Genomic DNA, 26,763 nt, shown 5'->3' on the forward strand with positions numbered 1-26,763 from the left:
TCCCCAGCTGCAAAACAGCACTGCCGTGAACATGGAGCATCTGGCACCTCATCAGCCCTCCACCAACCCCAGTGGACTGGGCTCCCCAGCGCTGGTCGCCGCAGACCTCCTGCCCTGGCCCGCGGCCCGGAGCGGAAGGGACCTACTCCTCGGCGATCATGTCCCCCTGGGGGTGCTTCATGTGCTTGGCGATGGCCGCGTCCGCCTCCAGCACATACAGCAGCTTCTCCGAGTCCGACACCTTCTGCAGCGCCACGCCCCGGTGCTCAGGCTGCCGGCCCTCCTGCAGCCGGGCCAGGTCCTGCGAGGGTCACGAGAGAGAGGGGACAAGGGGCGGGGACTCAGGGTGGGCACTGTGGCCTCGGGAGGGCGGGAGGAAGGGGGCCCCTGCGGGGCTCCCTGGGCCCCGTCCGGCCTTTCCTCTGGCCAGGTGGCAGACAAAGCTCAAATGCCTACTGCGAGCTGGGTGTCGGGACAGGGCCGTGAGCGCAAGAAGCACGGCCCCGCCCAGCGGGGGTCCAGTCTGGGAGCCCGCCAGGAAGGCCACAGCACCTAAACCACTCACGCCACTGCAAGTTCCTGCAACCCTGTGTTTATGAAGGAAACACACCAGGGAGGGAACGAGGGAACCTATGTCCACTGAGGTGGTCAGGGAGACCCTTCTGAGACGGTGACACAAGCTAAGCATGAAGGATGAAAGGGAAGAGAGTTTTAGGCAGAGGGAACAGCCTGTGCAAAGGTCCTGGGGCAGGACGGAGCAAGCCATGCCTGAGGCACAGTGAGAAGGCTGCTGAGGCTGGAAGGCAGGGGAGGGAGAGGAAAGGGGTGGAGAGAGGTGGGCAGGGCCAGGGCCCCGGGACCTGTGGGTGGGTGGGGCTCCACAGAGGCAGAGGCTGCAGGCAGCCAGCCTGCGAGCCGGAGGGCAGTCAGCTGTCCGTGACAGCACCTGGGGGAGAGCAAAGGTGGCCCCGTGGACGTGGCGAGAATGAACGGGGTGGGGAGATATCGGGAGGTGCCGTTGATAGGCTGCTGAGAGTCCAGGTCTCTGTTTGCTTAGGGAAGAGGGACGGGGTCAACCAGGAGAGCGGTTGCTAAACACAGCCGGTCAACTCACGCCGCGCACCTGTGACCCCGTCTCACTGGTGATGACCCGCCGGTGAGAGGACAGGGCAGGTCGGGGCTAACCCGGGGCACGCAGAGGCAGCCAGTCCCTCCCCTTGCCGGGTCTCAGTGTCCCCTCCTCTCCAGTGGGAATGAGGAGGAAGAGGCGGGGGGACTGAGAAACACGCATGGGCAACCGAGACGCAGGCGCCCGCGGACCGCCTCTGCGCGCCCGCAAAGTGGGAGGAGCCAGAGGCCTGGCGGGCAGGGCCCGTGTGTGTCCAATGTCCCCACAGGCGAATCCAGAGCAGAAAGTGGGTCAGTGGCCGCCTGGCTCAGGGCTGGGAACGGCATTGACAGTAGGTGGGACGGCAGGTGGGGGGAGAACGCCCTGAAACGGATTCACTTGTTCGAGTCACTAAAAATCGCCGAATTGTACATCTGCAATGGGAGCATTTTGTGACATGTGAGATATGCCTCGATAGAGTTGTTAAAAAGGGAAAAAAGAGGCTGGCGTGATAGCTCACGCCTGTAATCCCAGCACTTTGGGAGGCCGAGGTGGGCGGATTGCTCGAGGTCAGGAGTTCGAAACCAGCCTGAGCAAGAGCGAGACCCCGTCTCTACTATAAATAGAAAGAAATTAATTGGCCAACTAATATATATAGAAAAAACTAGCCGGGCATGGTGGCGCATGCCTGTAGTCCCAGCTACTCGGGTGGCTGAGGCAGGAGGATTGCTTGAGCCCAGGAGTTTGAGGTTGCTGTGAGCTAGGCTGACGCCACGGCACTCACTCTAGCCTGGGCAACAAAGCGAGATTCTGTCTCAAACAAAAAAAAAAAAAAAAAAAGGGAAAAAAGAGGCTGGTGTGATAGCTCACGCCTGTCATCCCAGGACTTTGGGAGGCTGAGGCGGGAGGATCGCTTGAGCCCAGGAGCTGGAGGCTGCAGTGAGCTGTGATCGCACCACTGCACTGCAGCCTGGGAGACAGAGCAAGAGTCTGTCTCCAAACAAACAAACAAACAGAAAGAAGGGAAAAGGGGGGAAAATGGCAAAAGAAACCAGAAATGCACAGAGGTGATGTGGTTCCCAGTATGGACACTTGGCTTCCTATGGGGCCACCTGTCCCTGGGTGGGCGGGGCCGGCTCCCCAGGGCGCTGGAGGTGAGGCCAACCCGGAACCGTCAAAAGGCCAGTGGGGCCGGGCGCGGTGGCTCACGCCTGTAATCCTAGCACTCTGGGAGGCCGAGGCGGGCGGATTGCTCGAGGTCAGGAGTTCGAAACCAGCCTGAGCAAGAGCAAGACCCTGTCTCTACTATAAATAGAAAGAAATTAATTGGCCAATACATATAGAAAAAATTAGCGGGGCATGGTGGCGCATGCCTGTAGTCCCAGCTACTCGGGAGGCTGAGGCAGGAGGATCACTTGAGCCCAGGAGTTTGAGGTTGCTGTGAGCTAGGCTGACGCCACGGCACTCACTCTAGCCTGGGCAACAAAGTGAGACTCTCTCTCAAAAAAAAAAAAAAAAAAAAAAAAAAGGCCTGTGGGGCCGGGCTCCCCCAGCCCGGGTTGGCCGGTCAGGCGATCACGGTGAAACATCACGCCTCTGGGCTCAGGGAGAATTTCATCCGCTCCATCGTCACCAGAGCATCTGAGTCGCAGGTCAAAGGTTAATTTTGCAAAAGGGAGAAGCCGATTAATCGCTGTCTAACTCACGCAGGGGCTGGGTGGGAACGCGGGCTCTCTCGGCACGCCGGCTGAGCCGGGGAAGAGGGCATCTAGACCAGGGAGGCTGGAGCGCCAGGGTTCCCAGTCCGGCAGGACGGATGGCTGCTGCAGAGGCCCGGGGGCGACTGGCGGGGAAGGTCCCGGCAGCTGTCTGGCAAGTGGCCTCTCCCTTTCCCGGGACAGCGGATACTCGGGTCCCGACCCACGCAGAACTGTGCTCGGGTGAACTCTTGAAATGCGGACGCCTCCAAAAACTTTCTATCAGTTACACCTCAATGAAAAGGTTTTCCAAAATCCCAGGGACTGGCATATCTGCCACGCCACCCGCACACCCTGCCGGGCGGTGAGTGAGCAGGCACAGCGGCGTCCCCGGCAGAGTCCGAGCGCGGGGTACCGCGGTCGCCGTGCGGCGCTTCCAACTGTTCTGCAGGTCGAACGCTCATCCAGACGGAAGAGGTCACGGGGCGTAAGAGGCCAACGGATACGAAATACCCAGAATCGGTAAACCCACAGAGACAGAGAGATGGGTGGCGGCGGAGGCTGGGGGGGAGGGACAGGGTGACGGCTTGGCGGGTGTGGGTTTCCCTTCTGAGCGATGGAAACATCTGGAAACTAGAGGGAGGAAGTGCTTACGCCACGCCGTGAGTATACTCAATGCCGCTGAATCATTCACTTTATTTTATTTTTGTTGGAGACAGAGTCTCGCTTTGTTGCCCAGGCTAGAGTGCCGTGGCGTCAGCCTAGCTCACAGCAACCTCAGACTCCTGGGCTCAAGCAATCCTCCTGCCTCAGCCTCCCGAGTAGCTGGGACTACAGGCATGTGCCACCATGCCCGGCTAATTTTTTCTATATATATATATTAGTTGGCCAATTAATTTCTTTCTATTTATAGTAGAGACGGGGTCTCGCTCTTGCTCAGACTGGTTTCGAACTCCTGACCTCGAGCAATCCGCCCCCTCGGCCTCGCGGAGTGCTAGGATTACAGGGGTGAGCCACCGCGCCCGGCCAGAGTCGTTCACTTTAATGGTTAATTCTGTGTGATGGGAACCGCCCCTCAATTAAAAAAAAAAAAAGAAAGAAAGAAGAGAAGCATTCAGGAGAATCTCTGGGTCATGGAGTTAATAAATAATGACGTCTTCTGCAAAAAGAAGACAAGAGAAAGACTGTCTAGTCCGTGCAGTGTTCAGAACATGGCTTCTCTTTTAAGGTCTTTCCAGCTGAAGTTTAAAGACAGCTCAAAAGCGTCTGCCGGACACATCCTTGTTACTCTGAGTGTTTGCTCCAGGCAAATGAAACCGAGAGTCAGATCTGTCCCCTCCTTCCCGCTAGCACGCTCTCTCTCTCTCTCTCTCTCTCTCACACACCCCCCAAAACGCTAACAGCTGACACGGACACCCCTGCTGACGGATTCTCCATGATTCCACTTTGTTATACTTGTTTATCTGGCCTGAAATGTTTGTACTGAACACACATTACTTTTGTTAGAAGGAAAAAAGAGACACGCCCCCTTTCATTTAGGAAAGAGGAAAACACTGCCCCAGGCCCGCCCCCCCCCCCAGAGAGGAGAATGATGACAAGTGACAAGAGATGCTGAGGAGGAAGGGACAGGGGCGGTTCTGGGCAGGAGGAAGGGGCCCCCGGGGGCAGCTGGTGATGGGAACAGACGTCCCACTTGCCCCCCCACTGCATCTCCCACCCCCGGCTGGGCCCACCCCAGCCCTCCCCCCAGGGTCTCTGGGCTGTGGGGACAGGCCCTGGGGGTGGGCACCTGGGCCGGCAGAGGTGGCCAGGAGGGAAGAGCAGCCTGAGCTGGGCCTGGGGACAGCAGGAGGGTGGGCAGACCTTGACCCCCTCGTGACCTCTCCACCTCAGCCCCCCACTTCTCTGCCCCCGCTCCCAGGGCAGGGATGCCAGAGAACACACAGACGGCCCAGTTACCTTTGAGCTTCAGATAAACGACAAAGCCTAAGAACATCCCGGATAGCACTCGAGACGCTCTGGCTCTCAAAGGCTATTTGTGTCCTGAGACACAGACGGGCTGGACACCCTGCGCGGGACTCGCCGACTCTGACAACCCCACCTCCAGGCTGCTCCTGGGACCATCTCTGGCCCCGACTGTCGTGACCCTCGTTCTGGGTGGGGCTGGCGGCACAGGGGCGCCCTGGGGTGGGGGGCACTCACGCTCTGCATCTTGGCCTCCGTGTCCACGATGTTCTTCTCCACCTGGTCGGCATTCTTCTGCAGCTGCTCGATCAGCTCCGACAGCTCCTTGTTGGAGATGCTGTGGGCGGAAGCCGGGGCAGGTGGGCGGGGGCCTGGGGGCTGCGACCCCGCCGTGCCCCGTCTTCCCGGGCCCTGCCCGGCCCCGGCTCTGGGTGGGAGCTGCCCGCAGAGCCTTCCAGGACGCTCAGTGACCCCACAGGGCAACCTCGATAAAGCCACAGAGAGGAGACAGCACCCCGGGAGGGGTGGGGGGGGTCAGCCCCAACTTGGGCCGTTCGCTCTAAAGAACATGTCTGTTTTGCGACGCTGGCAAAGCACAGCGTATCTTTTTTTTTTTTTTTTTTGAGACAGAGTCTCGCTTTGTTGCCCAGGCTAGAGTGAGTGCCGTAGCGTCAGCCTAGCTCACAGCAACCTCAAACTCCTGGGCTCGAGTGATCCTTCTGCCTCAGTGCTGGGACTACAGGCATGCGCCACCATGCCCGGCTAATTTTTTCTATATATATTAGTTGGCCAATTAATTTCTTTCTATTTATAGTAGAGACGGGGTCTCACTCTTGCTCCTGACCTCGAGCAATGCCCCCGCCTCAGCCTCCCAGAGTGCTAGGATTACAGGCGTGAGCCACCGCGCCCGGCCTAACACAGCGTGTCTTTAAAACTCAGATGCAATTCACGCACCGCGGAATTCACCCACTTAAAGTGCACACGGAGCCGGGCGAACATCACCACTATCCAGTTCCAGACTTTTTTCTTTTCTTTAATTTCTTCCCCATCACGCTTCTGTCTGCAAACAGCTCCAGACATTTTGCTGTCCCCACACCCGACGCCCAAGGGCAGTCGCTCTCTATGCCCCGCCCCTGCTCAGCCCCCGACAACGCCAGTCTGCTTTCTGTCCCCACGACCTGCCCGTTCTGGACGTTCTGCGGAAACAGAATCACGCGTACATGGCCTTGGCGTCCAGCCCCTGTCACTCGTCATGGTGCTATCAAGGTCCATCTGTGTCGTGGCATCTGTCGCAACTCCCTTCCTTTTCCTGGCCGAGTACTGTTCCCTCGTGCAGATGGCCGCGTGTCACTCACCCGCCCCACAGCGGGAGCACGTCCGCGCCTTTGTGGGACATGCGTGAACCGGCTCTGGCTCCAGCCCCCTTATTCTTAACGGCCTGGTATTTCTCTTTCAGCCCCCTCCCTTTTTACCGCTAAGTAAACGTGCCCGGAAAGGCAACGTGCTGCCCCCACCGTGCCCGGGAAACCGGAAGCCCCGTCCACACACGCAGCCGCCCGACACACTCCGGGGAGAGGAACGGCGGCTTGGGTGGCAGCAGGGCGCTTGGTGGCAGGGAGCTGCGGGAGCCACGCTGGCGCCAGGCGGAGCCCCTCGCCCCAGGGTCTCGGGGTTAGGCCAGAGCAGCTCCCCCTCGGGCTTTCTGTCTTCCCTTCTGTCACACCTGTCTGCCACCGCCCGCGCCCCAGAATCACGTCACAGACACGCCGGGCGTCCCTATCATGGTGGCTGGGACTTCGACTCTGCGATCGGCCGTGGGCTCAAGTCTGGACTCTAACCGGCCACCTGCTGGCTGTGTGGCGCCGCCCAGCGCCTTTCCCGGGGCGGGGCGGGCTGCAAATGGGAGCGAGGCCCGCAGAGCCGCAGCGCGCAGAGCGCTCCACAAAGGTGCGTGAGGACAGCTGTCAAGGTGCCCTGGAGACCCGGCCCCGGCCCCGCCCGGCTGTCTTTGAGGAAGAAGCAGAGACCAGAGAGGGAAAGCCACTTGGCCAAGGCTACCCAGCCAGCCAGCGACGATCCAGATTAGTTCCTCGTCCCCCTCGCCTCCACTGAAGACCCTCCACAGCGGGGCCAGAGCAGCTAAGCACCCAGGAGTTTCACTCCACCTGCACTCATTAAGCACCTGCTGTGTGCCAGGCCCAGCACCTCACACAGACGCAGCCTCACCCTCCGAGAGTTCACCCCCCGGACCGAGAGGAAATCAGCATTTATAGAAACAGTCACAGGACGGAGGCAGGCGTGCGGGCTGCGGTTGCCCAGAGACACCTCCTGACCGCTGGACGGAACTGTGGTGGTCAGTGAGGGCTTCCTGGAGGAGGTGGCAGCAGCTTGGTTCTGCAAGACGAGGAGGAGTTTGGGGTTCCCTGGGCAAAAGTCTCCAGTGAGGAGAGGCCATGAGAGAGGCAGATCCTGGTGCTAGAGGTGCCAGGAAAATCACGTGAGCCAACGTACAATGACAACCACCACCATGGTGGCAGTATGAGCTAATGTTTACTTTCAACATGCCTGGCATCTCCCTCATTCCTGACAACCTTCATTACAACCCTGTGAGGTAGGCGTTAGCGTGGCGGGTAATTGTACTATTATCCCCACTTTACAGATGTGGAAACCGAGGACCAGAGAGGTTAAGTAACTTATCAGATGGCAGAGCCAGGTCTCCAACCCTGGCAGGCCCTGGAGTCCAGGCCCTCAACAACTCCACGTGACAATCTTGCGGGGTTCTTGGCACAAAGTAGATACTTAACAGATTGATTTAAAACGCCAAGTGCCCCAAACCACCGCAGGATGCCCCTTTCCACCTATCACGACGGCCATGACAAAAGAGGCAAATAACAATTGCTGACAAGGACGTGGGGCAATGGGAACGCTTGCGCCTGGCTGCGGGAAACGGTCTGGCAGGTCCCCAGAGGGTCGAGCACTTACCAGGCAGCCCAGCAATCCCGCCCCTAGGACTAGACGCGCGCGTTCACGGCAGCGCCGCCCGTGGTAGCCCCAAAGCGGAAACCACCCGGATGTCCATCAACCGATGAATACACAAAACGTGGTCTGTCTGGATCATTCTACCAAAAGCAGCAACACAGCACCGACACGCACTACGGCACGGATGAGCCCTGGGAACACCGTGCTGAAGGCGAGGCCGGACACGGAAGGCCACGTTACGTGGATCGCTCCACGTACGAGAACCGTCCACATAAGCACTAAGTGGACGCATGGCGGCCAGGGCTGGGGGAGGGACGTGGGGGGCGAGAGAATGTTCTAAAACTGATCATGGTGACGGATGCACGGCTCTGTGAATATATTAATGCTAAAACCCAAGTAACTGTACACTTTAGATATAAGAATTGCACAGTACGAGAATTATACTGCGATAAAGCTGTTACCAAAAAAAAAAAAATGGCAAATGCCACTTGTAATTGGTAGGGGTTTGTTTCTTCCTCCCTCAGCCTCAAGTCGGTCCTGCCTTTTTTTTGTCCTGTTGTCCGAGCAGGCTGGGCGGCCTCCAGGTAGCCCCCAGCCGCCGGGAAGACGCTGGTGGACGCTCAGAGAGGGCGGACCGTGGGTCCAGCCCAGTGCTGAGCAAGTCTCGTATACATTAGCCCATAAATCCTACCACCCTCTAAAGTCAGTGGCATTGTTCTCCCCATTTTACAGATGGGGAAACTGAGGTACAAAGCGATCGGATAACTCGGCCGCAGTCCCACTGCCAGAAAGCAGGGCAGAGCTGAGATTCGAATCCGACCTCTGGAGGCAGTGCCAGAACCTCACCCTTTGCGCCTGGGGTTCCACAAGAGGGCCCCCCCCCCCTGCCGTCCAGCTGGAGCTGACCACGTGTCCCCAGGAGAGCCACAGAGCCCCATGCCAGGGGTGCAGGAATGCAGGTGGGGCGGGAGCATGCAGGGAGGGGGACGCATCCCAGGCGCGCGGGGAACCGGCCGGGCTGGTCCAGCTTCTCATCTCGCTAATGAGCCGCACTGGGGGCGGCCAGACGTGGCACCCCAGGGCCCGGGCCCTGCTGATGGGGCCGAGATACAGTCCTTCCCCGCCACCCTCGCCCAGCCCTGGCCTGCCCACGGAGCCAGGAGCACCGTGCACCCCCAGCCACCCACCCCAGTGAAGGGAAGGCGGCCGGGTGCCACTGAGAGGACACACCCAGATCTCGCTCTCTTCCTCAGAAGGCAACACGGATGCGTGTGCCGAGGGCAGTGGCCATCCGGCCCCACCTGCTTGTCACCCGATGAGCACACCTGGCGAAGGGAAGGCACCACCCCAAGGTCACTCGGGGGACAGCCCGAGTAAGAGAAGGACTTCAGTGTCCCCAGCCAGCCAGGGTTCAAATCCTGACTTGAGCAGCGAGATCTTGAGGAGCTACTTTACGTTTCTGAGCCTCAGTTTCACCATCTGTAAAATGGGAGTAATAAGTCCTACCTAGTTAAGTGAGTTGGGCAGGGGGCAGGTAGAATCCGGGTCATGTCTGTAAACACCTGAATCAAGTTTCAGAGACCGCTCTGGGGTTCGAAGACCGAGCTGGGGGTTTAGAGCAGCATCCGGGACCCCCGAAGCAGATTCAAGATAATTTCTGCTCTGGGTAAGAGTGGGGCATCCACGGCTATTTCCCCGGCGCCTAAAACCGCCTGGCACAGGGGAGGCGCTCGACACACACCCATTAAAGGCAGGCGTGTGAGTGGCCTAGCACCCAGCAGGGGCCCCTCACCTGTAACCACGACCACTGGGCCGTGCAGTGCAGGCTCGCCACGCTTTCACTCCCCGGGGGCGTGGCTTTAGCCAGGAAGCTGGGCCTTCACGCTGCTGCGGACCAGCACAGAGCTCTGTCGTGGGCCCCCTTTCTCTCCGAGGGAACCCCCGCTTGCCTGTGGCACTAGGTCCTATAAAATAGGTTCCTTCTAGAAAGCAGGCACTGCACAGTGGAGAAGAGACCCAGGCTAACACCCCAGGGCTGAGAGGCGTCAGCGTCGAGGACTGCCACGTGCCTGCGCCAGAGGACACGGGTTCTGTCCGTGGGGCCGTCCCAGTAACGCCAAGCCCGCTGCGCCAGCAGACGCCCGCAGGCAAGGCCAGGCGGCGGGAGCTCCGCAGACGCGGCAGGGTCTCGAAAGACAAGCACGGACCGCAGGGACCGAGGAACTGCCGGGGACCGGAGCAAACTGATGAGGCGTGAGAACTAAATGCAACGAGGGATCCTGGGCGGGACCCGGGGACAGAAAAGGGACCTTAGGGGGAAACTGGAGAGATGAGAAAAAGGTTTATTTAAAAAACAAGCAGGGGATTGGAGGGATTTCCTTCCAGGATCCTGGGTTTTCCAGCAAACACCGACAGGAGCTGATGCCTTTTGGTGGTGGGTCGCATTCAGGACGCCCGCCGTGGGCAGCCGGGACAAGGCGGGGTGCTGGGGCCTGAGAGAAGCCCCTACCCTGGCCCAAGAGCCCCCTCCTGCTGATGGGGCAGGGCCTGGGTGGGGACCCAGAAACGGTGGCGGGAGCCCAGGCCAGGCTGCGGGTCGGGGGCTGCCTGCAAGGCGGGTTTGCAAGCTGGGCGGGGTCACCTCAAGCAGACTGAGGCCGTTTCCCCCAGAACCAGCCCTTGCCTCCCCCTCCCCTCCCCCATGCGAGGAGGGAAACTCCGGGGCCGGCTGGGGGCTGCCCGGCACCTCCCCGGCGCTCCGGGGCTGGGTTTGGGGACACTCTCCCGGAACAGACAAGGGCTTCCTGGGTCTGAGCCCACAGGCTGGAGCCTAGGACGTACCCAGAGCGAGGGACCGCCAGGTGGGGGCCTGGGAGCCCCAGACGGCAGCGGGTGCCCTGCTCTGTCTCCGGGAGCTAGAGCGTCCACAGCCCACCCGCTTCGGAGGGGGCGACTCACGGCTGAGAACCGAGGGCTCCAAGACGCAGCTGCAAAGTGCAGAGCTGGGATTTGAACCCACAGCTGTGTGGTGCCCAGGCGTGGCCCAGGACAGCCCACGGACCCGTCAGAGGGCGAGCAGGGATGCCCATCAGAGGAGCCGGGGACAGACCTGACACCCGCTCACCCACACGCCATCGATGCGTCATGTCGGCAGAGGAGGACAGCACGGGTGTCTCGGGGACCCTCGCCCCCCACCCCGCTGGTCACTCTTCCTGCTTCAATTGTGTGGGTGCCACGGTCCCCCCCTGCAGCCACGGGGGCAGCATGGCCCCAGGATTAAGGGCCCAGACCAAAGTCACCCGGCTTTGGGGTCAAACCCCGGCTCTGCTCCTACCAAGCTATACATCACTTAGCCTCTCCGAGCCTCGGTTTCCCCAGCTGTGAAATGGGAGTCACCGCAGCACGCACGCCGCAGGGCTGGGGCGGGCTTAGTTGAGAGCGCGGGTACGAGGGGCCATCCAGACACGAGGGGGCCGGGCTCCGCCTCCACCTGGGTGCGCCCTCCAAGGATTTGGGCTCCTTTTAAGGAGCTGATAGAAGCCAGCAACTGAGGCCTGAAGTCAGAATCCGCTGGTACCAGGGAGCTAAAGAAAGGCCCTGGGCCACCCACACCATTCCTGCCGAGGCTGGCGCGAGCCGGGGCACGCCCTCGTCCCGCCTCCCGGGCGCAGCCTCGCCCAGATGCAGGGAACTCGCAGCAACCTCGGCATTTGGAAGTGTCCTCCAGCGTCTGCAGGGAGAGGCTCGGGCCGCCAGCCTGCCCGGAGGACGCGGGTCCCCGGCCTGGGTGGGGAGCAAGGCACGGCCCGCTTCAGCCGTCCTGGGTTTGGGCTCGGGAGGTTTGGGGCTTTGCAGGGCACGGGGTGTTTCCGCTGCTCCGTCCGTCCGTGGGCAGGAGGGAAGCCGCAGAAGGGGAGGGCCGGAGGACTCGCCTACCCGGTCCATCCAGCAGAACCCGAGAGCCGTCCCAGATCCCGGCCTGCCCTGCGCTGGTTCCACCCGGGGACAGGCGCCCTGTGTGTCCCCCTCCAACTGGCCCTACGGCCTCTACCTTGGCCAAGGTCACCCCCGCTCACCTGGACCAAGGCACCCACCGCCCGCCTGGCCGCTCTCTATTCTGAGAGCACAGGTGCATTTGGGGCTGGGCAACGGGGCCAGCAGGTCGCACTGCAGAAGGGTCTAAGAGTCGGGGAGACCTGCTGCCTGGCCTCCGCCCCTGAGGAGGCACCCAGAGCCTCCCGGGACACCACACCACGGACACCCAGCCCTCCAGCCAGCAGTGACGCTCGAGCCCGCCTGTGTGGGCGTGGCCGCCTGTGTGGGCGTGGCCTCGAGAGCCGCCTTTCCACTCTACCTGTCAATTCACATGGCACCACCTGGCCCATTCTCCTGTCTTGCTTACAGGGGGGAAGCTGAGGCAGCCTGGCACAGAGCTGAGAACAAGACTGTGTTGTCACTCCAACGTAGGTGTGGGCCTCTGTGCCTCAGTTTCCTCATCCGTGAGGCACGGATAAGAACTGATTCCACTGCACATGGTTGAGATGATTTAAGATGACCCTGTGAATTAAAGCACTTTGGGTGTGGCAGTCACGCCACGAGGATTAGGACAGCTGGGTTTTATGCTTCTCATCACTGGAGTGCAGGGGCTGTGCCAGGGTGGGGGTCCTTGCCTGCCGTCCACGGCCACGTCCGTGGCACCCAGCACGGAGCTCGCCCCACCGACAGCGGAACGAACGGCTGCGCGGCGTACGGCGCACACTACTTCACCCGTCTCAGCCTCAACTTCCTCGTCCACGGACGGGGTCCCCCGGCGTCTGCTGGCCGTGGAACAAACAGAACGACGCATTCGATAGGCGGGAAATGTCCCCGAGGGGCGGGGGCGCCACGCTGCTTTGCGGGCAAGGCCAGCGTTACCCCATGGAAACACAGCTCGGGGGCCACAGGTGTAACCTAAATTTTTCTAGCAGCCTCATGGAAAGCGTAAAAAGAAACAGGTGAACTTAGTGTTTGTATTTTACTTAACCTGACATACCCAAAATATTATCAGCGTGACAGGCGGTTAATAGAACATCATGAACGAGCTATTTTATGCTCTCTTCGTAGGAAGTCTTCAGAACCCGCCACCTGCGCCACAGCTCGGTTGTTCTGGGCACAAATGCCGTGGCCAGTGCTGATGACACAGGACGGCGTGGCTCTAGGCGGTCTGGGGCCCCCGGTCCCGCTTCACTCTAGGGCTGCAGTGCCCGCAGCTCGTCGGTTGTGCTGTGACAAAGCCGATCGGCTCTTGGAGCATCTTGCTGCCCCGCTCAGCGCCTGGCTCCTGGGGACGCTTAAGAAATGCTCGCTCCCCTCTCCCTGCCGCTCCCCCACCGGCCACACCTGGCCAGACGCCTGCCCCAGGGGCCTCCCTGGCTGCCCAGCTGCAAAACTCTCCCAGGCTCCCGGCGGTGCCCAGTGGAGCATGGTGCCTGGGTGTGGGGCGCCCAGCGAGAAGCCACAGCCCGCTCGCCCCTCCCTGGGCCCCCAGGGCCGTGGCGGCCGTTCCCACGGGCCCGTGGGCAGAGCTGGGGCACCTGGCTTGCTCCCAGCCGCCCCTTCCTCCAGGCTGGGGGGACAGCCTCTCCCCTGAGCGGCCAACCCGGGAACGGAGCACAGCTCAGCCACATCAGAGAGGCCACATGCCTGCCATCGCCTCCACCTGCTGTCCCTGCTGTCCAGAACTGCTCTGCCCCCGTGCTGGGTCGCAGCCCAGCCTGCACACTCTCTCTGTGCGTACAGAGGGGACCCAGCAGCCTCGGTGCTCCCTGCCCGGACAGGGCCACCAGCCCTCGACTGTCTGCGGTTGCTCCCTTTCGGGGTTAATTCCGTCTCCGTGGGTGTGTACGTGGGGGTGCATCGCGCTGGAATGTCTGGAATGCACGGGAGTGCACACCTCTCCCCAGGAACTGGCCTCACCTCTCCCAGAGCCCAGCACGGGGGCCTGGCCTCCTGCCAGCCACGGGCATCCTCTTCTGCTGTCCTGCCTGGCTGCAGGGCTGGCCTGGGCCTCAGCGGCTCCCTGGAGACCTCCAGGTCTGGTGGGAGGCACATCTCAGGTGACATGTAGCCCCTGCCTTCTTTAAACACTGCCTGGCACCTGGACACAGGTGTCTGTCCTGGCCCTGACACAAAGGCTGCACACAGTAGGCACTCAGCAAAAATCACTGAATAGTAACGGCACTGAGAGCACTACTGGGTGCCCACTGCCTGCTGGGCCCTTTTGTGCATCATCCATTGAAATCTCATAGCTCTAAGGTGGCAGGTAGGCGCCCTTACCATTATTGGGGCTCTTTTCTTAATCCTATCTAAGAAACTCCATTGCCCCCATGTTCCAGGTGAAGATAACTGAGGCTCAGAGAGGTTAAGAAACCCGTCCGAGGTCACAAGGTTAAGAAACCCGTCCGAGGTCACAGAACTGGGAAGTGGTGGTGCCAGGATTCGAACCCAAGCAGCCAGGCTTCAAAGCCGCCTCCTCAGTATAAGAGGAACGTCAGTACCAGTCTAGGCCCACCCCACCACGGAGAAAGGGGCGAGAGACGTCGGGGAGACAGGGCGATGGGGAGAGGCTTCCACCGCCCAGGGGAGGCAGAGCCATCCACATCTTGCTGGCACCTTCGTCAGTACGGTTAATCCCAGGGGTTGGGTAACAACCAGTGGTGGGAAACTGAGGCTGAGTCATTCTCCTGAGGTGCCACCACAGGGGACTCCCAGCCTGTCCCTCTGAACAGGCCTTTCAGGTGGCAGGAACCAGCAAGGACTGAGCACCTTCCTGGCCACACCCGCCCCCAGCGCCTGACAGGGTTTCCGTCCCTGGTCCTCGTAACCACCCGTCGGCCAGGTGCTGTCGCGGGAGGACCGGGAGGCCGAGCCTCGGGGACGAGCGGCAACTTGCTCCGAGTCACTGGCTCAGGAAAGGTCTGTGCTGGGGACTGCTGCAGCCCGGCCAGGCGCCTTCTAGACAGTCAACAACTGCCAGATCAATTTTCAGCCCCAGCTCCCAACTCCCCATCATTTCTCGGCCCCTCTTATAGACCCTGGCGACAAGCCCTTCTCCAGGAACAAGCCCCTAGAGATACAAATTGTTGACGTGCTATAAACGTCTGCTCAGTTTAACACGGAGCCCCAAGCTTATGCAAGGCCTGGAATTACAGGCAACAGAAGCCTCCCCCCCCACCACCCAAAGATGAGTAAACCCCTATTGTCCAAACGTTTATAGGCTAACAGGTAGGGTGAAGGAAAACACCCCAATGACTATAATTACAAAGATTCCAGATCACCTAGGTCAGGGTATTCTCACCCACTCTTTCCCATTCAGGACTTATAACCTAACTCCGACTGTGAAAACGTCACTGAAACCAATAAAAAGCAGGAAAAGAGAAAAGGAGACACGGAGGGAAAGCGCGACACACAGGACAATGTGGTAGGGTAGACCCAAACACGTCAACGCTACAATAAATGTGAATGAGCTAATCTTGTCTGTTAAAAGATAAAAGACTGTCAGGTGAGAATACAATAAATAACAGCTCCAACCCCCAGCTGTGTGCCATTTACAGGACACACACCTGAAACTGAATGACACAGGAAGGTTGAGCATAAAGGGCCCACCCGGCAACTGGCACGGAAGATGGACAGCACGGTCCATGTATCTCCACGACAAGACGGAGTGAAACAGCCAGTGTAACTATGCGGTTCCCAGAGGACCGACGTCTGGCCCCCACGCCCGGAGATTTTCACTTCATTGGTCTTAGGGCTCGGGCAGCAGGTTGAAAGCTTCCCCGGGTGACTCAGATGTGCAGCCAGGGCTGAGAACGAGGAACTGAGCCACAGCCAGGGCTAAAGGGGAGCAGCATGAGGAAGAACCCCTAGATCTCTCCAGGAAGGAAGTCTTATGAGAAAGCAGTACACAGGAGGTGCCCAATAAATACCAGATTGATTGGTCAATTGACTGATACTCTCCCTGCTGGAAACTTCTGTGGTAATTAGACAGTAAATTCCCCCACACCCAGCCATTAATCTCGGGGAAACAGATCCTGAGATGAGAGGGTTGCTGGGGTAGTAATTCCAGGTCTGGGGCCTGATCCGCTTCCGCCCAGGGGAGGCCACCCTACCTCCGGGCCTCTGGCGGGGCCCTAGGTCTCTGTGTCAGGTGAGTGCTTCGGGGGTCTTGTGACGGACACACAGGGGTCCAGGCCACTACAGGGAACACCAAGGCAGTCTTGAAGATTTCTGCAAGATTTAAACAGAGCTCAAGCCAACCTTGGTGCCCCCATCCCTGGGGATTAGGATGTCACTCTGGGTTCAAGTGGACAAGCAATACCAGCCTCCATCATTTAAGCACCTACTTAATGTGTTACACACGTCCTCTCATCAACAATCCTGCACACCTCCAATGTGCAGATTCAAAACAGACCTTCTGCCACTTTTTATTGAGCACCTACTAAGTGCGAGGCACCGTTCTTGGAGGAACGGGAGTTTCCCTGCCAGTGATAAGGAAAGAAGCCCAGAGCGGGGCAGAAACGTGGCCAACATCCCAGCTGACAAGTGGCACAGCCGGCTCTGGCAGGTGGGTCTGGGTCTTGAAGCCCAGGCCCTCTGTCCCTCCCCCTGGGCCCTCGGTTCCTGCCCCTGGGCTTCAGCCTCCCACTCAGCACCGTGAGGTCCGCTTGCCCACTTTACGGTCGGGAGGAGTCAAGCTCCTACCTGGGGTGGCAGGGCTGAGGCCCCCTCTGGTCTTGGTGGCACAAACTCAGAATCCTTCCTCAGCCCTCAGCTGGAAACAGAAAGCCCCCACGGCCAAGGCGGAGACATGGAAACCCTAAAAGGTATGAGCCTGAAACCCAGGCCCCGGCGGCCGGGCGGCAAAGGACTCTGCATTCTGTCTCTCCTGCAGCCCCGCGGCCTTCCGGGCTCAGGCAGTGGGGAGCGGCCGCCAAGGGCTGAGCAGCAGTGCGGTGTGTGTCTGTCTTACCTACAGGACATGCAGGCCCCGCTGGCTGGGCAGGGACGGGCGGGGCAGCCAGCCTCGCGACACCCTGGGTGACAGCAGGGGGGACTCTCTGAGCTCGCTGGGAAAGAAAGGTGAGGTCGAGTCTGTCTCAGACGGACTCCGCAATCACAAGTCACGGGGACTGTTCCAAGCTGGGGCCCGAGCTCAGGCCCTCCTGTGCTCACGCCTTCCCTGCTCCCCTCCCAACTTGGTGCAGTTTCCCCTCCGGAACCTTCCGGCTGCCCTCCATTCTCTCCGCCCAGGCCAGGGCCCCCTCCGCTTCCTCCCCAGACCCTCTCGCGCACCGTGGGCTGCACTCTGAGGCCAGGACTCTGGGCTTCCTGCTGGCTCTCGCCCACGCCACACTCTCTCCCAATCCTCCTCCTCCGTCCCCCTCACTTAGCAGAACTTGGAAAGACATGATCTGCTCAAACACACAGAAATGCAGTGACAAGAATTAGGCCGGGCGCTGTGGCTCACGCCTGTAATCCCAGCATTTGGGAGGCCGAGGCGGGAGGATTGCTTGAGCCTGGGCAATATCAAGACACCATCTCTGTAAGTAAGTAAGTAAATAAATAAGTTGGGTGTGGTGGCACCTGTAGTCCTAGCTACTTGGAAGGCTGGGGCAGGAGGATCACTTGAGCCCAGGAGTTGGAGGCTACAGTGAGCTGTGATGAGGTCACTGCACTCCAGCCTGGGCAACAGAGCAAGACTCTGTCTCAAAAAAAAAAAAAAAAAAAAATCAGCCACCCCTGTGCCAACCACCAGGATTTAGTTGACGTTCTCACGGTGCCACGTTTGCTGCAGGTTTCCCTGCAACAGGGATCAAGTGTGACCGTGCACGATGCCTTCAGCCCCTTCCTCACTTACACAGTTTTAGACTCGCGGGTTTCCCCAAGCCTGTCTTGTACTCTCAGTGCGCGCGCATCTGCGTCCGTGCACGGCGCGTGGAACGGCTCTGCCGTGTTCCCTAAAGTGTGTCTGAACGGACAGCCTCTTGGCCACCTTCGTCAGCTTGCTTTATCCACTCGACGCGAAGCTTTCTCAGGGTGTGTCTACACGCGTGTGTCTGTGCATGTGTGTGTGCACGTCCCCGTCTCACTCCTGCCCTGCGCTGTCTGTCCAGCCACCTCCTGGTGGTCCTGGGCTGGCTAAGACCACCCTCCCCCCTTCCTGAGCCCCATCCGGGGTCGAGGGTCAGGGCCATGCTCGGCATTCCCCAAGCCCTCTGCCTCTATCTCAGCACTCGCCACCCTGCATTGTCCCCAGCTGTTTACTCAGCCTGCTGGCCACTCACTGTCCTGCACACAGAAGGTGACTGAATGGGGACAGGGGGCAGAGGGCAACCTGCTCGGGCCTTGCATTCCTTTCTACCTGTCCACCCCCACCTGCTGGGCTCCACTGGCCCTGGGGGTATGCACAGGCCAGCCTGGAAGCGGGGTGGCAAGAACATCCTGGCAGGAGGGGGGGATGGGCAAAGGCTGGGCAGCCAGATGCAGCCTGGAGACCGGAGGGTGACAGTCATGTCTCCAGGTTGTGCAGGGCAGCGGCTCTCAGGGCCTCAGAGCAAAGGGAGGTCTGGGGTGGGGGTTAGGCAGCTGGGGGTGTGGTCAGGTTTGCATGTTGTAAGGAGCTCCCTGGCTGCCATGGGGAGAAGGGTGGTATAAGGGGGAAAGCAGGAACCATGAAGAGGCTGCTGCAGGTGTCCAGGTGAGAGGGGCTGGTGGCCCGCAGGGCTGCTAGCTCTGGAGGCAGAGAGAAGGGGGGGTCCATTTAAAGTGGAAGAGGTGGGGCTGGGACCTGAAGAGAGGCAGAAAGGGGCCCCAGGCGGCCTCCGGCACAGCAACGGTGGCGGAGAGAACAAAGACCGGAGCCCATTTCCCTCTTGGGGCTCCCGAGACAGGCCGGGGCAGGCCGGCTGGGAGGTGGCGGGTGGTGCCAGCAGCACCTTGCACGGCCCTGCCTGGCAGCTACGTGCGGGAAGGCCGGGTCCTCCTCCCTTGCAAGGAGCCTCCCCCACCCCCACGTCCCTCCTGATGTCTCCCGCACCTTAGGGTGTTGCCCGAGAGGTGTGAACTGAGCTATGCCTCTCCCCAGCTCCCTCTCCCCGGAGATCACCCCTGAAATGCTGCCATCAGCTCCGTCCTGAATCTCATTCATTAGGTCTCATTCCGCTGCCAAGAGAACCAGGCGAGGGGGCGGGGAAGCCGGGCAGGAGGGTTGCGGGCAGAGGCGGGGCACACAAAAGCCAACACGGTCTGGCCTGGGGCAGTCCCTGGACACAGCTGCCGCCAGCCCCAGGTAGGGATGGGGACGCCTGTTTCCCACCCCAGGGGCCCCGGACCCCACCGTCGGCCTCTGTGGGCCGTGAGCACAAGGTGAATGAACGACTCCACTCTGGGCCTCAGGGTTGGCCTCGGTGAAAGGGGCCACCACCGCCTGCCTGGCTCGCACTGTCGGACGGGCGGCTGTAACGTCCGCGGCCCTGCTGGGCACAGCACGCAGGGGCTGCAGAGATGGCCGGTGGCTCACCCCAGGCCGAGTCACCCACACGGCCGGGGCTGGATGGGCTGTGCTGACAGGGCCCCTCCCAACGCTCCAGCTTTCCAGCTGCCCCTGGTCAGCTCGGCGGGCGCGTGAGAGTCTGCTTGAGTCAGCTGCCTGCTCAGCAGTGCGCTTAGCGCTCGTTGCCCCTAACAGCTGCGCGGCACTCCCAGGGGCTGCTAGATTTCCCCAGCGCTCGCTCTCAGCCGGGCCCTGGGCTGGGCCCTGCCCGTGCCTTACCCCACTCCACCCACCCGCAGCCCCGCCAGCTGGGGTTGCTGTCACCACCCCATCTCACAGATGAAGAAACTGAGGCTCAGAGACCTGCCCAAAGTCACGCAGCACAGGAGAGGCAGAGCCGGGGCCTGAACGCCCGCCTGGCTGACGTCACGCACTGTGCCCAGGAGGCTCCGGGCAGGGCATGCTCCCCTCCAGCAGCACCGCCCCCCGAGGCCTGGCCCTGCCTCCCACGCAGGAGTCCCGCATTAGTGCTGGGCCAGTCTTTCAAGACCCTGCCTGGGTGAGGCCGGGCTGCTGAGTATGGACTGGGACCCGGGTCTGGGTGGAGGGGCGAGATTAGTCCCATTTTGCAGATGGGGAAGCTGAGGCTCGGCAAGGCCAAGTTTCTTTCCCAAAACCAAACAGGTGAAATTCAGTCTGACTCCAGAGCTGGATCTTAACCACCCCACGACGGATCAGATGCCTCCCCTGGGAAGTCCCTCTCGCCTCCCAGGACCTCTTCTGGGAGCTGTCACCTCCGGCCAGTCACAGAGCACCTGAGCGGTCAGGCTAGGGACCCAATCTATGTTACACTGCTCTGCCTGGCCCCACCACCCTGGCAGTCCTGTAACCACACATGTATTTAAGCTTAAGTCCATCTTGTCTCTCTGATGTGACGGACAGCGACTCGAGTGCAGGAAGGATGTAGGGATCCGCCTACATACCCCGGGAGTGGCGGCCCTGCAGTTGTGCAGTGCACAGCCTGTCCGTCCCGACACCCAGCTCAATCCCAGCGCACAGCACACGCCTTATCCACACAAGCTCAGTGCCCGTCATCATCACAGCTGCTGGGACGCTGGGGCCCCTGTTGTTCTTCACCCTGTCCCTGGGTTGTTTCATTTAATCCTCAGCCAACATCGCCAGGCAGGCACGGTGCTTACCCCACTCTACAAGTGAGAAAACAGGCTCAGAGCCGCCAAGCTGCCCCTCCAAGGTTGCACAGCCGGGAGGGTGGGAGCGAGTCTCCTCCAGGGCCTCTCTGCTGGGCTGGACCTGTCCTTGGTGACCTGCACCACCAGGCCTCACTCTGTCATTAGTTTAGGTGTGAACACCGGCTCCCACGCCTGTCATTAGGAGCCCAGCGAGGGCCCGTCCCAGCCCTCCCGAGTTTCAGCTCCTAAAAGGCTTACAGACTGGGAGGGGCGGCCTCTCCAACCCCTGGTCCACACTTCTCGGTCCAAAGCCTTGGCCCGCCTGGGTGTGAAGGTCACATCTCCGGCTCCCGGGTCCCCTGGATGGGCTTGGGACCGTGGTGCTCACCCTCATCTGGCACCTCCTGTGTGCTGAGGCCCTGCTCCTGCCAGCAGCCCCCAACACGGGACACTTATCGTCACCACCCCCGCTTTGCAGACAAGGACAGTGAGGTTGCAGGAGGTTCCACGCATGTGGCCAGCCAGGACCGGAAGCCAGGCGTCCTGCTCTCAGGCTGGAGGGCCTGCCCACCACGACGGCAGCCCCCAGACAACTCAGGGTGCAGGAAGAACACGGGGGCCAGTTTCTTGTGACCAGCAACCCCACTCAGAGCCTCGAGTACCCCCAGTTGGGCATCAGGCGGTGCTCACGGGACGCTCGCTGGGAGGACGGGCACAGGGCTCCCCCTCCCCAAGATCCCACCCTAGTTCCAACTAGGCACGAGTTCCAACTGAGAGGAAGGGGCAGAGGGCGACCACGCAGGGACACACCTGCCACCTACTCAGGGCTGTGACTGTGCTCATTCTTAGTGCTGGGGTGAAAAGGGCCAAAGGAAGGGTCTTTCACCCATCCTGGGATGAGAACCAGGGAGGCTTCCTAGAGAAAGAGCCCTCTAAGCTCAGACCTGGGCCCACGGCTGTCAGCCAACGACAGAGGGTGGCTGCCTTGGGCCAGGAGTCCAGAGAGGGCCAGGAGGGGGCAGGAGCCGTGTCTCTGCACCCCCAGGCCTTCGGAGTCCTGCAGCTGTAAAGGACGGTAGCCTTCCCTCCGCCCTCCGCCAGCTTGTCTGGGTTCATTACCCGCTTTTGTTAGGCCGGAGCCCTGGCCGTGGGGGTGGGAGCTGGTGGGGGGCCGCGGAGGGCAGGGCGAGGCCTGGCCATCTCCTGGTGTGTGCAGGGCTGGATGGGTCTGAGCCTCGGTGGGGGAGGACGAACAGTCGTCTGTGGCTGGCACAGAGCATCTGATTGTGCAATGCCTGAGGGAACAGGGCAGGGACTGGACGGGACCCCGGCCGGGTCTGAGAGCCAGCTGGACAGCCGCGGAGGAGCGGAACGCAGGGCCCTGCCCAGCCTCTGGGGCTGTGGGAGACGGGAGGGGTGGGTTGGAGGACTCTCCAAGGGGCGGGGATGGCCTCAGAGCTTGCAGCAGCCTGCCGGCAGGGAGATGTGGGTGGGTGGGAGCGCAGGGCAGTGAGTTCCAAAAGGGCAGGCGCAGGGGACGCAGCGCCTGCTGCAGCTGCTGGTGCCCTGACCGGCCGCCTGCACCTGCCCGACAGGTGGGCCTGGGTGGATGGCAGGGGTCGGTTGGGGGCCTGGGCGAGTCCTCTATGGGCTCCACGGGGGCCTGGGGAGGGCATGAGCAGCTGCTCAAGGGCACGGGGCTCCCAGTGAGAGGGGCTTGGGGCAAAACCCCCAGCCAGGCTGTGCGAAGTGCCAGGTCCCCCCACCTGCCTGAAGCCTCTTGTAGGGAGAAGCAGGCGAAATGCTCCTCCACCCCCTGCTGAGGGCCCCCATTCTATTTTCCCTTGGGGGGGGGAAGGAAGGGGCCAAAGTCCTGCCCCCTCCCTCAATCTCAGCATCTCCGACAGGCTCCCCCAAACCGGTTATTAAGTGAATACATTAGGCTTATCAAAACGGACGTGGGCTGCCTCAACGCAAACACATCGAGACATGTCATTCCCTTCCCAGGCCGCCCTGGGAACCCTGGGAACCCGCGGCCAGACGCGCCAGTTTCGGGGCTGGGGTGGGGGAGGTAGCCACACCCCTGAGAAATCGTCCTGCGAGGCGGCGGCCCCGACACCGCCCAGCCTCGCTCTGAACCAGCGTGGCTGCGCCCTGGGGGCCACAGGGGACCTCAGCCTGTGCCCCCAGCGAGCCCGCACCCGCCAGGGCCTCTGGGCGCCGCTCTGGGGCGCAGGGTGGCAGGTGCCGGGAGGAGCTGTGGCAGGTGGCCGCCCCCCGCCCCCGCCTCTGGCCTCCAGACGCAGGAGCACCTGCGCGCTCTCGGACGCGCTGGGAGCCCCCCACGCCCAGCTCCATTTCCCTGCCCCGCGCGCCCTGGGCCCCCGCAGCGCCCCCGCCTTGGGTGTAGTTTCCTCCGGACACTCCGCCCCGGCATCCCGGTGGCGATTCCTGGCGCAGGAGCGACCCTGGGACACAGAGGAGCCCCGTACCCCAGCTGAGTTGCCCATGCCCTAGGCCCCCAGGGCAGTGCTCCCTGGGCTCCGGGAGTCCCCGAGGCCGCACATCGTGCCCCCTCGGCGCCACAACCAGTCCCTTCCCCACCCGGGCAGGCGGCGCTTCCCAGCTCCAGGGTGGCCTTGGTCGGGCGTTCCCGCGCGTCGCGCTCGGGTCTCAGTACCCGGCGCCCGGCCCCGGGCGGCCCCGGGCGGTCTTCCCCCGCGCCAGGGCTTCCCGGGGGCGTCCGGAGCGGGCCGTGCGGCGCTTCCTCACCTCCGGGTCTGCACCGAGGGGCTGTATTTGCCTTTGTTTCTCTTCTTGAAGAGCGAGTTCATGGTGGCGCTCGGGGGTGCGGGCAGGGGCGGCGGCGCAGGTGAGCGAGCGGTGGCGCGGGGACCCCGAGTGCGGCGCGGCCGCGGCGCCCGGTCACTACTGGCGGGGGGCGGGGCGCCAGTCGGCCACTGGCTCCACGGCCGCTCCCGGGAAGGTGGCGCTTACCTTTCCGAGGAGGGGCCACCGCGCGGGCGGGGCTTCGGGCGCGTCGGGCGCCTTCGGGCCGGGCCGGGGCGGGGCGGGCGCGGGGGTTGGGGGACAGGGATCTGGGCCCGACACCGCCCCCGCGGCCTGCGGACTCCTGAGGCTGGGCGCTGGGCGGGCGCGGGGGAGCGAAGGCCACCTACGGGAGCGCACGCAGCCCCACCTCCCCGCCACCTGGCACGCCTCCCGCTCGGCCTTCACCTGGTTCGCGCTGCTCTCGGCCGCCTGCTCAGCGGACACCAGGTGGGCCCCAGCCAGGTGCGCCCTATGGGTCCCTGCGCCTTGCGCGGCTGGTGAATTACACTCAGGTGGGAGCTGTGTGCACAGCGATTGAGAATAGGCTTCGGAGTGCTCCTGCCCGAGTTCAAACCCCACCGCCCCCACCGGGCAGCGGAGGCTCCTCGGCAAGGTGTTTTTGGGCCTGTTTTCTTCTTTGTCAAACGGTGACAACAACTGCCCCCACCGGGTCCCAAAGGGTTGCGCGGCGGCGATTCCTGCAGTCAACTCACGGCGCTGCGCCGCGGTGCCCCTGCGCAAACGCAGGAAGCTCGCTGCTGCTGTCGGCCCGCGATCTGGGGTAGACAAAAACCCTTTGAAACTTTAATCGCCCCCAGCCCTGGCACACGAGAGACACTTCGTAGCCGGTCATAAAAGTTGCTGGATTCCCGTTCAGAATAGCCGCATTGCACAACTCTGCCAGCATGTCCCGTTGGACCGTGTGCCGGGGAGGAGGCTGCGGTTGGACAGAGAAACTGAGGTTGGCGGAGAGCCCGCGTGGGGCCCACGGCGGGGCGCGGTCGCAGCCACTCTCGGGGGCGGGGGCGGGGGCGGGGCCCGAGCCCAGCGGGGGAGGAGCCCACAGTCTGGGGAAGGCGGCGAGCGAGATGCTTTATGGTCAGAGGGCTATCAGGACCCAGGGAGTGATCAGGTCTGCAGGAAGGCGGGCAGGACAGCAGCCTCCCGCTGGGCCTCCAGAGTTCTGGATTCAAGTTCAGCTGCCTGAGCCTTCAGGCCAGTGGCCTCCCCATTTGCTTTTTTATTTATAAAATAAGGAGTTTAGTGAGGAATTGATCTTCAAGAGCTGTTGCTGCCCAAGGTGCCAGAGCATCTGGGGCCACCCTGCCACCAAAGGCCTGCAGTTTCCGAGCGTCAGGGGCACTCTGGGAAAACCCTATTCTCAACAGGGCATCTGTGGACGGGCGGAAGGGTGTGACTCTCCCCACAGCTGCTTTGGGACGCGCCTCGTCCACAGGCGCCTTGTTCCAGGGAGGGGCTTTGCTCAAAGGGTCACTCAGTCACCAGAGGGTCCCACCCCTTCCCCAGCCTCATGTCCAGGCTTTGCTGTGGGACAAAGAAGGAAAAAGCAAGAAACCAAAAAAGGCCTTTCTCTGGGGGAGCTTTCAGCCTTGTGGAGGGCAGGGGAGGGAACACACATTAATAAAAATCCATGGTCGGGCACAGTGGCTCACGCCTGTAATCCTAGCACTCTGGGAGGCTGAGGCGGGAGGATAGCTCAAAGTCAGGAGATCAAAACCAGCCTGAGCAAGAGTGAGACGCCGTCTCTACTAAAAATAGAAAGAAATTAATTGGCCAATTAAAAATATATAGAAAAAAAATTAGCCAGGCATGGTGGCGCATGCCTGTAATCCCAGCTGCTCGGGAGGCTGAGGCAGGAGGATCGCTTGAGCCCAGGAGTTTGAGGCTGCTGTGAGCTAGGCTGATGCCACAGCACTCTAGCCCGGGCAACGGAGTGAGACTCTGTCTCTCACACACACAAAAAAAACAAAACCCAAACACTCAAGTTGTTACCTTTTCAAAGGGGTCCGGAGACCCGTACAGAACAAAGACCCCGTGAGAGGCAGAGGCTCTGAGGTTATGCATGAGTTTGTAAAATGCAGATTCTGGGCCCCTGGGACCTTTGAAGTCTTGGCTGGGGCGGCTGGAGGGTGGGCCAGGGATCTGAACTTCGGACAAGTCGCCCTGGTGGAGTGAGACCTCACCGCGAGTGGCCCCCCACTGCTCAGGCGGGTGGGAGCCCTGCACAGAGCTTCCCACCAAGCCTAGTCCCCGCGGGTCCTGCCGGGGTCCTCTCTCAGCACGGCCCCCTGGCAGCAGGTAAGGGCTCTGGCAGTTCCCTCTTCCTGCAGCGACTTCCCTTCCTATGTCTCAGGGCACCGAAGGGATGCTCCCTCCAGCCAGGTGACGTTGGGAGCAGGTGTCAGAGAGCAGCCAGGGTGTCAGAACACAGGTGTGTGTGGCGGGGCACCTGGGACCTGCAGAAGCCGGAATTCTCCGCTGAGCGGGCTCACCTGCACAGACCCTTGCACACGGCCCAGGTGGCACACAGAGAGGGGCTCCCTGGCACTCTTGTTGGTTCCCGGCTCTCGCCCCTGCGCTAGCTCTGCCTGAACACCCTGTCCCACTCCTTCCCAGTTACCTCTCCCTGCAGGGACTCTCAGTTCACCGCAACAGTGTGGCTAACAAGGAAACAACCTGTTGCCCGCCGGGAGGGAGTTGGTTAAATATCTCAGGGCGCATCCCTACTGGGGAAGACCCCGCAGCTGGGAAAGAGGCAGATGTGGAAGGCCATACATAGACACACACCCAGGGGAGCTCCAGAGGCAAAGTGCGAAAGGCAGGGCATAGGACACTCCGCTTGTGTTGGGGAGAGAGAGAAATACGTGTGGGTAACATGCCTGTATATGCACAGAAAGCTTCTGGAAGGATACATGAGAAAGTGTCTGCTGCATCCTCTCAGGGAGGAGGGATAGCGTCTCTCTGAGCCTCAGTTTCCCTCATCTGTGGAATGGGTGCAAGCATAGCATCAACTTCACAGGGTGAGATCCTGCGTGTTAAGCACTTGACATGTCCTCTGGTAGTCAGTGAAGGCTTAACAGATAGGAGGGGCTTATGTTGGTAGCTGGAGGCTGTATGTTTGTGGGTCTGAGGGGTACAAGTCCCAAGATCATGGGAGCTCCAAATGGTGTTCAAATGCTGGACTTCTCCAAACTACCAAATCCCCTTTCGATGGGTTCCAGATCCACAATTCCTAGTGAAAGTCAGTTTGGGGAGGGACCTGGACCAGAGACCCCCAGGTCAGGCAGGCTTGCAGCTCAGCTTCTGAGCAACAATGAGGGCATGAATAATAGAAATGCCGGATCTTATGGACTGAGGGTGACTGGGGTGCCAGGCACCATAGCCAGTGCCCAACACGCCTTGGCTGATTGACTCTGCCCAGCAGCCCCCACGGGGTGAAGC

General features: G+C 61.3%; 1 protein-coding gene across 1 annotated transcript in view; it reads right to left on the reverse strand.

Annotated features, from left to right (window-relative positions):
- The window catches only part of PPL (periplakin), a 40,891-nt gene extending 17,497 nt beyond the window's left edge, over nt 1-23,394 (reverse strand). Inside the window, exons 1-3 of the mRNA XM_012743688.3 lie at nt 23,242-23,394; nt 5,008-5,107; nt 147-301 (exon numbers count right to left, since the gene is read on the reverse strand). Of these exons, the coding sequence (XP_012599142.2) occupies nt 147-301; nt 5,008-5,107; nt 23,242-23,303 (317 nt within the window). The 5' untranslated portion in view covers nt 23,304-23,394. The remainder of the gene's footprint in view (nt 1-146; nt 302-5,007; nt 5,108-23,241) is intronic.
- Between the last annotated feature and the right edge of the window lie 3,369 nt (nt 23,395-26,763).

Source organism: Microcebus murinus, chromosome 19, assembly GCF_040939455.1.
Source record: "Microcebus murinus isolate Inina chromosome 19, M.murinus_Inina_mat1.0, whole genome shotgun sequence".
Classification (NCBI taxonomy): Eukaryota; Metazoa; Chordata; class Mammalia; order Primates; family Cheirogaleidae; genus Microcebus; species Microcebus murinus.